At 38.1% G+C, this 12,845-nt stretch overlaps 1 protein-coding gene across 1 annotated transcript in view; it reads right to left on the bottom strand.

Annotated features, from left to right (window-relative positions):
- COL4A6 (collagen type IV alpha 6 chain) overlaps window positions 1–12,845 on the bottom strand; it is a 137,260-nt gene that overhangs the window by 84,380 nt on the left and 40,035 nt on the right. Inside the window, exon 3 of the mRNA XM_054214202.1 lies at window positions 4,214–4,297. Coding sequence (XP_054070177.1) covers window positions 4,214–4,297 — 84 coding nt within the window. The remainder of the gene's footprint in view (window positions 1–4,213; window positions 4,298–12,845) is intronic.

Below are 12,845 nucleotides of genomic sequence, written 5' to 3'. Positions count from 1 at the left end.
CATCAAGTTCTCCCAATTTACCGCAATTCTAAGCTGTAAAAGCTGCCTCTGCTGAGTAATTTGTGGAGCCTTGGAAACAATTTTTAAATTTTTTTTCCCCTTGAAATTCTTTTTTTGGTGGGGGAGATGTGGGCAGAATGAAAAAATGAAAGATTAGTATGAGCTCAAGAGCTCCAGCACATGTTAAGCAAAGTTTAAAACAAACCCTAATATTGTTAAAAATTCCAAGATAAGTGAACAGGCATCAGGAGAAGGTATACATGCAACAAGGACTGTGTCTGCTAGTTTATCTTTGTCAGTGTTTGAAAGTAGATGACAGTATATAGAAACAAAAAAGCCAATGCTATCATAAACAAATGCAAAATGAGCTGCAGAGATGAAATGGTGCAGGCTGTCTACTATTTAGTGCTTCTTGAAACTCTGCAAATAGGGAAAATGCCCTCCTGGTTACTGCTGACTTATCTGCAGTGGACTTCTTAGCAAGATAACTATCAATATAGCATCAAATTTTCAAAGGGCATTATCCCTGCCCATAAACTATGGATCAAACAGTGAGAAAGTACACACAATAATTTCTTCTGACAGTCCCAAAAATGTTCTAGCTGTAGATCACTCATCTTCACTGGAATGATACATATTAGAAACCCACCCTTGTAACATCAGAATTTGCATTCACTTCCTCACTTACATTATAATTTAACATGGTTACTTTTCCACCTTCCCTCTTGTGTTTTATAGTTTAATATAAAGCACTTTTTCTACCCATCGGTGGTTGCTCTGAAAGAGGACGGTATGTAAGATTTACATGCAGAAGTAGGTTCAATAAGTTTGTGTTCAGACTGCCTCCTTTCCCAGGAAGATTGCACGCGTCAGGGTTACATTTGGGTACCTCCACATCACAGCTTCCTTTTAAAATTGCCTTGTTACCAGTTTGAAAGCTGGTACCTCAGCTGGCCAGAAGAAAGGGAGTATGGACACAGATTTAGAAGTTCTACACATTTACCCAGAGACTCCAGCTGCAGGTAGGGGCTCTCATATTCTCTATGATGCTGCCTAGCACCTTTTCTGCACAGCATTATGTTAGATTTCAAATTAAAGTGAGTATAAGTTATAACAATGCAGTTTAGGGGAGCTAAACAACAATATCCCAAATTCCTAGATTTACAACTGACCAAAATCAGTTTGGTGGGTTCTCCTGCTATTACATTTACTCTTAAACTGTCATATGACATGTAAGCTTAACTAGGTATCTTCCTGTGCACTTAAGTAGTAAGAGCCACAAACTCAGTTTAATCTTTTCATTTGACCTCTGAGAAAAAAGTTCCCCCTAGCTGAGACCTTTCAGTGAAGGTAACACCACTCCACTAAGAACTGGGCTTCTGCACAGATCACTGGGCTGTTACTCATGAATCTTCGCAAAATAAGAAGAGATAAAGAGGGGAAAATGGTTGCAATGTGGCCCAGGAGTTTTACCGTTGAATTACATAAAGCCAGGCTTTTCATTAACTTATCATTAGGTACAAGAACCAATTCTGAATCACTAGCTAAGATGAAGGATGCTTCCAAAACAGATTTCTTCTTGTGCAGGATTCACAGTAAATTGGATCACAATAAACTTCACTGAACAGCCTAAAATGGGTACCGGCTAGCATTATGGCTTTTCAAAGTTAATGCAATACATTAGGACAAAAAACGGAAATCAAATTTTGGTCTTGTAGGAGACATGCTGTGCCACTCCGCTAGAAGAACTCCCCAAGCAGCTGGTAGACAAACACTGTATCACCCTTCCTTTTAAAAAGAATCCCATCTATTCCACCAACATCTGAGTCACTTTATACAGATTAGTCTTCTACTAAGCTCCGTCTTAAAGATAAGGTGGTTATACTTGTTTTCTTTCTGTTTTTTGTTTGTTTGTTAATATCTTGCACATGCACTGACAGTTGATAGCAAAAACAAGAACATGGGGACATGAGGGTTCTACATGCCTACATCCCATTTCTAGAAATATCTTTCAGTAATCAGGCAGAGGGTCTTAGACACTTTTGACATTTTTATTGCCTAAATAATTTTTTTTAAAGCATCTGGTCAGAAACAAGTTCGTCACAGCTTGATCTGATCAGAAGTGCACCCACGGAGGAGAACATTTAAGGACACTGCCTATATTATTTTCATTGAGCTGTCAGCTTATTGTCATTTTTCTTGTGCTTTTTAGCTATTTCTTTCTTTTAAAAAGAAAGCTTAGCTTTATTGTGATCCAGTTAATTGTGCAAAATTGACAGTTGAAACTTTTTTAAACAAAATATGGATTCAAGGCATTGGCAAAGTCCCATTTCCCATTTGCCTGTTCTGAACTTAAAGGTTTTGCAGAAACAGAGGAGAAGCTAGGCAGGAAGCCAAGGAATTAGCCTCAGGCTGTACAGTCTCCTCCAAGAAACAAGCCACACTGTAGGATACATAATCACACCATCCCCTTTCCCAGTTCAGCCAGTCCCCTCCTTATCCTCTGGCATGGCAGGACTCCAGTAGCTGCCTGCAGATGTCCAAGAAGGTGTCAGCAGGGCTCAGTACGGCTTGATGGAAGTAGTGTTGTAACAGGGAAAGATTACCACTTCTAGCAGACAGTTTACTCCATGGACAGGTCTCAGTAGGATGGAACATGCGTTTAAAGGACTGAAAATGCCTACCAATACAGGTCACATAAGAAACAAGCTAAAAGCCAAATGAGTTCTCAGGTCAGCAATGAAAACAGCCTAAAATCTTTGTGACATCTTAACAAAAGAGATGCCAAGAGCTCATACTGCAAGGTCAACAGTGTTGTGGCCAGTTCAAACAATCAAGTTGAACCCCGGGAATGTAAAGAGACAGAAGAATGATGCTCATTGCTATCTAAAGGTCAAAGAATTTACAGGATATTGTGTTCCAAACCAAAATAGGTCTGTCCCTTACTGTATCTAATCACAAAAGGTGTTGAGCAATTGGTCTTAGCTCATATTCTAGGTTATGTTGAGAACTTCCTTGCAAAGTTCTTACCCTTATCCACTTAGACACGTTTTCACCCTGTCACATGATAATTTGAAAGAATTTTTATACTTCCAGAGCAAAAATATCATCAGTTATCAATTAAGAATTCATGCTCAAGTCTGTCTGCAATTACGGAAACATTTAAGCCCATGCTGACTATCATTTCTAAATAGCAACATTTTCCTAAGTTCAGTCCTAGAAAGTGATGCCTTGAATTTACCCATACTATGTCACTGAGATACACAGGGGAAAAAATAAATCAGAATTCCTAGTGTTTAAATAAGACTTAATTTTGTTTTCCCTCAGAGGATGACTTTTCAACATGATTTCAGTAAGAATAACTGCGTTATTAAGCAAGGCAGCTAGTATTATTTCCCTTCTCCCTAAGCCCTTCCAAGTTAATTCTTCAAGTACCTACAATGCAGCTCTTTCCTCCTTTCATCTCCATAAGCAAAATCTGTAAGATTCATTTTGATAAGTGCTAAAGTACTTTAGAGACCTGAAGAGAAAATACTAAGTAGATAGTGTCTGGACAAAAATTAACATTTTAATTGAAGGCAGAGTGAATTCAGCAGCTCTGCATTGACCTAAGATAGGAAATAACCAGCTGCATTAAGATAAAAGTTATAACCCTTTCATACAATCAAAAGAAACTAAACATTTTTACAGAAAACTTGATTAAACATTTGGTTGCTTCAAATGCAGACTTCAGAGAGAAGGGCTTTAGCTAAACAAAAGACTCTCTCAAAGGGAAATGCTTAGATTCATTCGGAGTTTTATTCCTTCTCAAACAAATACCAAAGTCAAAAACACTCCCCACAAACAAATAGAACCTATTACAGTAAGGACTGGGCAAAATCTGTACTGGAAGGCCACACTACTTTGATTTTCCTTTTTAATCGTTGTAATCTACTTAAAAACCATCTGACTTTTTGGAAGTAGCGCTCCGATCACATAAAGAAATGAGATTCCATTGAAGACTCATTGCAAAGCTAGCAATTTGTAAAGCTTTAGAACAGCTTCTGAAAATTTGGCCAGGGGCATTTGAATTGCAGCTGGTCTTCATCATTTCTCTTGTTTTGTGAGGTCGTTAGATTGAGAATTATACATATTAACTTGGGGTTTATTTATTTATCTAGAAAAAGTTTGATAAGAGACACAGGACTAGTTGTACTAGTGAAAACAAACTTACCCGTGCACCCTTCTCTGGAAAACATTTGCATCCAGCACTGCAATCGCGCCCCCCACATGGCCCACTGTAAGACTTCTTTCCACCCTATTGAAAAAAAAAAGAAAGAAAATTAAATGTCATAACTGTTCGTCAGCTGAAGATCATCTTTAATTAAAATGCTTTGCTTCAGCACTTTTCATCTATGTTATATTTGTTGTGTGAATTTGCTGGGAAATAAGTGGCAAAATATAGTTACATTCTGAGCACACTCTGAATTTGCTGCACTAGCAGTTATTTCAAGGATAACTACAATATTCATGTAAATCTTAAGTCCCTATATCACAAACTTAATTCCCAGCTAATACAGACTGTGACAATACATGAAAGTCAACTACATGAGTTTAGCTTAAAGAGTTTGACCCACTCCCTGCCACAATCAGCAGGCTCAAAATACTGGTCTGCCAAAAGCCCCGCAACACTACTGACAACACTGTTAACAGTCCCGGGAAAAAGTTCAATGTAGCTTCTCACTAAGAACACCCCTCTCTAAAGAAACTGTCTTTCACTGTCAAGTGTATTTCGGCATAGTCCCTCGGTTTTGGGCCTCTGAGTGGAACATTTGAAATCCTCACATCAAGGTGACCAAACTCAGTGCTGAAACAAGTTCAGACTGGAACTGAACATTTCCTTACTAAAAGCATTCACAGAAAACATTTTTAAAGCCTTTAAAATTTCCTGACATCTGTCGGTGAGGAACGTGAAAAACGAAAAGCAATTCATGAAAGTTTCTTGCATACTTTTGAACTTCTTTGCATCAGTTTTCTCAAAGAAAGTAACTAGTCTGACATCACTTGATAAGTTTTCCACTAAAGGTAAATAAAAAAAAGCTATATACACCCTGACGTTCACACTGTTTTGCTAAATGCATTAAATACCTCTTATTAAGGCAGCATAGAATGAACAAATATTAACAAGAAGCCTTAAATCCAGCCTCCCATACTTTCCTAGCCTGAAGGGAGCATTATCTCTTGCTGCAAAATAGTCATAACAACCTTCAAGCAATTCTAAGAGGCATCAAGTATAAAAAAAACCCCAAGCAAACAGTACTTTTGCAGACTTTTTGGCAGTTTTGTTCAGATGAGACTCCATTAGATACGGGGCTTTTTGATTACACATTAACATCCTACGGCAGGATCTAACAATACTTGAGCAGGACAGAGAAAGAACGATACATTGCAAGAGAGGCATCAGAACAGGAAACACAATGCAGGCAATTCTGACCCTAGGCAGAAGGAAATAAAAGTAAGCTTCATGCAGTAAAGGTAAAAACAAACACACACAAAAAAAACCCCAAACCAAAACCCCCCAGAAAACCAAAGAAGAAGAAAAATTCTATCTAGAGGTTATACAACAGCCTGTAAGAGCACCTCCAAACTGCTCATAAAGGAACGATCAGCATGAATTTGATTCTGCAGCGTACACTGTCAAGGGCTCAGTACATAAAAACGGGTCCCTATCTTAAGAGGCACACTGCTGAGAAGTCATTTCTGACCACAAGTATTATTAAGGCTTCAGGATGTGGTTCTAAGAAGACTTAAGAGCGAAGTGCACCAGCACACCTTTTGCTATGATTATATGCATATTTTACAGTGGAAATTTGGACTCACTGCTAGCCAATGTGTACCTCTACTCTGGACACTTAACCTTACATTTACACTCTTGGCAGACAGCTTTATGCCACCAGGGAATCAGATTATGCCTTCCCAAACATTTATTCAACGTTAAATTTTTAAAAAATTTCAACTTGCAATTATTTTTTTCTCCAGATTGTTCTTTTTTCCAACAGTCATTTATTTGTAAGACCCTTTGGGTTCTATGGTTCTGCTAATTCTGCTTGCCTCCTAAGAGTGAGTAATGGCAAAGAAACTTTACAACTTTACTTCATAGCAGGTCTGGGTTCCTCTAAGGTCACTGCTTTGCAAGAGCTGCTGTCTCTGAGAACTGAAGCTCACCTTGTTAGAAATCTCCCACCTCTGGTGGCAATCGGGTCCTTCCCAGTGGCAGAGGACAGCACAAAAAGCAACGAGTCTTTCCGTCCCCACTGCTCCTGCTGCTCCCCACAGTGCTGTGGTTAGCAAATATGGTTCTAGTCAAAATACCACTGAAGTGAAAAGAAATCTTTCCATTGAATTTATAGGAGCTGGATCAAATTCTCACTGAAGTTTATTAAAAACTGAAAATATGTCCCCATTTTGTGTAAAATTGTGTTTGCAATGTACTTCTAGGTTCCTTCGCACAGCATGAGGAGTCATTTTGCTCACTTGTGAATGAAAGCATTTGGAGAGGAAGCAAACCAAAGCCAGTTGGCTCCAAACCAGGTGTTATATGTCCTAAGTATTTTATTTAGGGGAAGTAGTGACATCAGACACTCCAAGGCTACTTAAATAGCAAACAGCCATGGGCATAATATTTATGAACACAAGCCTAAAGGCTGCATATAAGATTCTAGAGCACAGTGTTCTCTTCTGAAAAGGTTTAATACATTTTTCCGTTCAAATGTATGAATGCATAGGTCATTCGAACATTTATAGATTGTAATCTGAATGCATAAGCATGAGTCCTTCATACTTGTTCTGTGTATTTATTTCAGAGAAGAGATCTTTCCAGTGCTCTGAGATACATTTCAGATTGATGAATACAGCTCCTCAGAAACAAGAAGAATTAAAGAAATAAGGGTACTAGTTACAGTGGTAAGTGCCACCATTATAACAGATATTAATTAAACTATTTTAATTTCACTGGCTAGAAGACAACCAAGGTTTTCAAAACAGAAAACATAAACATAAAATAGTAACACTGTTAAAAAAATACTTTCTCTGAGATTTAAATAGCCATAATATAAATTGAGTAACATACATATTGATTTCAATTGAGTTATTTCAGGCTTACATAAGAATCACCAGCATTTCAATGTAGGAAAAAACACTTTATTTAAGAAGTATTGATGATTAAGAAACTATTTTTAAAAGACATTCAAAAATAAGAGTCAGCATAAGAGCAATTTTCCTCTTCTGCTTCTAGTGCACCTCCATCGAGCATTTATGTGCAGTTGATTCATTCAGATGGAGTGCCATTTGAATCTTTCCATTGACTTCAGCTTGTTCTGGAGTGGAGCCAAAGAGAGTAAAGAAACCTAACAGCTGTGATGCCATAAGAGGTGTCCCAGACTCGCGTACATTCCAGCTTCTCTAGAGCAACACACATGACCACAGACTAGCTGCAAATGATCTTGAAGGCCTTACCTCCAAACCCAAAGAAAATTGTGCCCGCAGCACAAGCAGGACTAAACCACCAACTAATACAGGGCTTCAGTGGGAGATTTCCAGGAAGCAGAGCACAGATGCATGAGCTCAGGCTCAATTTTGCCTCAAAACTTCTGCTCTGTATCAAAGGGGTCACCTGCAGAAGACTTGAAATCTATTGGCTGAAGACAATGATATCCAACAGCTAGGACGGTGAGCCCACAAGCCAGCAGAGGAACGTGATGAGGGCCCATTTTGGGAAAGACAGCAGAAAGGTTAAAAACATCATCTCCAACATGAGGAATTTAAAGTAGCAGTGGCAGTAATGGGAAAATAAATTGGAAACTTTTAGAAAGGAATGGATTCTGTGGAATGCCAGCATGTAAAATTGGAGGATGTGAAGTACACCAAAAACAGAGCATACCTGTGATAGAAGAGGAAAAAAAAAAGATGATGACGATAAAACAGAAAGTAAAAGAATCTCAGACTTGCATAAAGAGATGTGTCAGGGATGAAAATATTTTCATCAAGACTTATTTCCAGTAACTTCACAACTTAAGGCCTGTTCCAGTCCAGAGAAAAATCCTAACAAGAAACCCAGTTATCAAAAGCTGGAAATGGAACATACTGAAAACTTCTGGAATCTTCAAATAAGCATCTTTCATATAGTTCAGGATCCTATTATCTGCTGATGACTAATAAGAAAATTATCTTTACAGTACCATTCAGACACCCTTGTAAAATTCCACAGTGAAAAAACTACTGAAACACAATATTTTTCTTTACTTCATGAGCTACATAATGCTGCTGCATTAACCTTACTCTTTTTAGCCTTCATGGCTTTTAGGAACTAAATTCATTATAAAGTTTTCTTTGTCTATTACTCTTTTAGTTGTTGTATTACAGAATTTAAAGCCCAATTCTGAAAACGCTTATCTACATGTTCAACTCCTCCCTCTGAAATCAGCAGATTCTACTTTGTTATGTGTGTGTTAATATGTAGTTGCATTACTGACACGAAAGAACTTCTTCAAGGCTAAAAAGCCTTGAAAAAAAATGATAAACCAGGAACCACAGCAATCTCTGCACTCAGAAATGGCAGTGTGACCCATCAAAGATAGCATAACATGATGCAGCAAATGGATTCAGTAATTCTTCCTAACACGAGGTGTCACAGAGCAGAAATAAACTGACAGTCTTGACAGTTAAGATTGTATGAAAACAGTTGCTAGGATTTGTTGGGCAGTGAAATATTGAACAGACAGGAATAAAATTAATCATGTCAGCAAATCATCAGATACAATTAAAATACAAACACATTTTTCCCCATGAAGAATATCAAGTGCCTGAACTCATTTCAACTTTTTTTTGTTAGTGAGGTTCCCCAAACCTTGACTTGCCCTGTCTGCTAAGGTTTTTTTTACTACTATTGAGAGCTAGGTCAAATCTAGGCACTAACAATAGGAATATTTTTTTTCAAACTGGAGGGTGGGTAATCAATGGGAAGCAGCAGATGAAGAGAAAGTCCTGAGTAACCACCAAACACAAGGATGATACAAGCTTTTGAGCAAACTGCCTCACCTGACATATCCCAAGAACTCACCTTTTGCAGGCCACCTGATCATAGTGCTTCACAGTTGTACAGCACTCAAGAGAAAAAGTGACTACAGAGATATTCATGACATGGTACGCACCTGAGTAGAATTTTATCTGGAATACAGTGCACAGTTTTTGTCACTTACTTTCAAGAAAGATGAACTCTGCACAGACACAGAGCTAGAAAATCCCTCTGATTATAAACATGTGATTTAAGAGTCTTCCTGCTACAGAGCATGATTTATTTGGGCCAGCAAAATGAAGACTTGGAGGTGATACAATGGCCATCTATACATCCATTAGAAAGGTAAATGCCAGAGAAGTGAACAAATTTTATTTAAAACAATGTTCTGAATACCACCCTCCTGCCTAGGAGCATTTTACACTTCTGACTGTCACTAACTGAGAAGGTATGTCAACAGGAAGATCTCTTTGCGGTAAGAGTATATAAACCAGCACTAGGGGTGACTGTCAGGGACAGAAGATTGTGTTGTCTTATAGTAACTAGTTAGAGGAAAGGACAAAGCTGGCCCAAGAGCAAGAACGCATTGCTTCCATAAATGTATGCAGAAGAAATTAAGTTTTTAAGCAGAGAGCAACATCCTTCCAGTTATAAAGGCAAAAGACTTAATTTTGATGAACTGATAATCCCTTTCAATGAAAATTGACATGACACAGTGGTTAGTCACAGTATGAGACAGGACTCAGTGACTGCCACTTTTCCTTTGTTGCTAAAGCATTTCATGCCAAAGCATCACCTTCCCTTCCAGTCCAGTTCCAGCCATTAGCACCAAAAACATCTAGAAAGCAAAGCAGTGAAAAAAAAGCTGACCTCATGAAATAAAAATTGGTGGAAACTGTCCTCAAGGTCTCCACTTTCTACACCTAGAAACTTCTCCTATGATTTGCTACATTAAAATCTGCTGCAAAATTGTGACAAGCCTGGAAAAGCATTTTTCATTGACTCTAACAGGATTAGTTATCTAATTATATTCTACACATATATTCTAAAGTAAGAATCTGTAGTGTTTAAATACCAACTCACAAACCACACATAAAGTCAGACTTGAAGCCCTTCTCTTGTGCTGAGCGCCACCTTATTCTTCTTACAGTCCCATGGAAATGATCTGCCTCCAAACGCTGCAGCGGCAGGAATGCCTCGTTACTCGATGTTAACAGATTTGAATCTGGCTCTGAACAGCTCCATCTTCTGATATTTTACAGTCTTGTTGATAGGATTACATAAAGCTGTAGATACTTTTTTCTGAATAGTCTATCAGTCAATGAACACGTAGTTAAAACCAGACAGTTTATTTACAGTTTACATGAGCAAGGACACAACATAAAGCCACAAGCTTATCTTTTACACTACAAAACGTCTTTCAAATGGAGCTATTAAATGTGAATTTGTAGCTAAGATACTAATTCATTTTAGAGTTCACTGACTTCTTCAGTTAACCAATGTCCTCAAATATTTTCCTTCATTTCATAGAGCTGGCAAACCTCTTAACTGGCAGCTGAGACTAAATGATAGCTACTAACACAAATCAACCATCCTCCAATTCAAATGACACATGAGCTTACAAAACTTGGAGGAAATCCTGGCCTAGAGAAACTAGTGGCAAATTCCAACTGAAGCAAATTCCACCCCATGCCCACTACCCTGCCTTCATTCCTGCCAGTGAGACAGGAGCGCTGTTGCATTGAAAAATAGATTTAAACTAAAACAAAATAGATGTTAAAGGTCAATTCTTTCACTTTATACACACAGCAAAAATGAACTGATGTCTTTCAAACTATAGAAGGTTGTCTGACTCCCATTTTTTGAGGAAACATGTATTTCTTATCCATTATTCACTGAAGTAATTTTCCCTTATACTAATGTCATCAGTTTCTGTGAAGGGAAACATTCTCCCAGTAAAGGATTTTCAGACTACAAATTTGCCTATGACAGCTACCAAGTATACTATTTATCATAGTTGGGGCATACAAATGCCCACAGACCTCATTACATGTTAGTAGGTTAGAAAATTCATAAGCAGAGAACACGTGATTACCTGGTCTGAAAACATGAGTAATAAAATTCCAAATAGCTCCATGTGGTTTAGAAAATCAAAAGCTTTATCTTTGCAGCTATACTGAAGGAATGTTTCTTTCATGATGTCTGACAAGGTCTCTGTTACTGGCTGGAAAGTCATCGGCATCAGCCTCACCTATGCTTCAACCTGGTCTCCCCACCCTGCAAGGCCTGGCAGCGCTCAGACTTTAAGTATCCTACAGTTATTCCAGCAACCACCTGAGTGGCCAGTGCACTGGACTGGCCACTTTGTATTTGAGTGATAAGCATCAATCAATTTTAGAATACTCAGTATTACGACAAGTATTATAAAACACTGTACACTACCCTAATTTCTTTAAAGACTTTATCCACTCTGAGAAAGTTTCCTAATCTTCAGGATCCTTGTTCTTCTAAAGCCACAATTCTGTAACCATATTAGACCATTTATAACCTTTAATACATAACAATACAAATTTATGTAAGAGCTTTTGTTAGTTTTGTTTCTTCTACTTGTTGAAATTCACAATGTATTTCTCAGCATTTTAAATTTAGCCAGGCATAAAGAATGTGTGTGTGGCTGTAGGCACTACCCCCATGCAGCCATGAAACGGAACTCATGGTAGCCGTATGCTCCTCTGTTAGAGCCCATGCTCTGGACGGGAGTGCTGGAGTGCTCAGGGAAAGAGGTTTTCATTGCCTGCACCCTGTCGAGAGGGAGGGAGTTTTCTGCATTAACTTCACAATACGCCAGACATAGGCAGCAGAGGGATATCAATGGGATCCGTTATGATGCAAATGTGGCAGTGCTAACAACAGGGAACGGTAGAATTACTGCACCTCGTTGTAGGCGAAAGTGCCTGCAGAGAAGGCACAGTGTCACCTCGGGGGAAAAAGAAACGCACCGTCAGTTTGTTGTTTTAATTTAAAAAGAAACTGCCCATTGGTGGCGTTTATGCATCCCAAAATACATCCATTTGTATCGAAAAAGACAACATGAAACTTATATAAAAGTGACTTTTAAGAGCACATTTACATATTGTTGCAGCACATAACACTGAAAAACCACTAACAAAATTGGCAAAGAATCTTCTTTCTTTATATTAGTATCTATCAAAGCTGGGTATATGCTGCAGGAAAAAGAAACACTGCCTTAGTTCTGCAGCCACACAGAGCTATAAACTATAGAACCTAAAGCAGTGATTCCAAAAGCAAAGATAACTGTATTATTTCTACCATTTAGCACAACTATTTACCAGGTTTGTACCTGCCCAAGAGCTTTATAAGCCTCATACAACCTTCTACCTAAATCCAACGCATATTGCCAACTAGTGCAGATACTTATTGTACTAAAGTTGCTGAACAGATTAATATTTAGGATACTAAACCCCATGCTACCAGCTAGTTGGATATTGTAAAAAGTATCAATGATGTAGCTGTAGGAGGTGGGCCTTATGATCAATACCTGTTGTTCTGTGTATGTCTATAAACACTGTGAATCAACCCTAGCCTTTATAAACACCACAAGCAAATCAAAATTCAGTCTTAAAAAAACCCAAAATAACTCACAACAGACAATGTACACTGTTTCATAAAACAATATGCTTTTAGAAGCTTCTTACTTTATCCTTAAATGTCCCTGTGCCACATAGAAGATTTCACACAACATTAAAGGTATGGGAAACAAATTTTCATGAAC

This window comes from Rissa tridactyla, chromosome 9 (assembly GCF_028500815.1).
Source record: "Rissa tridactyla isolate bRisTri1 chromosome 9, bRisTri1.patW.cur.20221130, whole genome shotgun sequence".
Lineage (NCBI taxonomy): Eukaryota > Metazoa > Chordata > Aves > Charadriiformes > Laridae > Rissa > Rissa tridactyla.
This window is presented reverse-complemented; position numbering and strand designations above follow the sequence as displayed.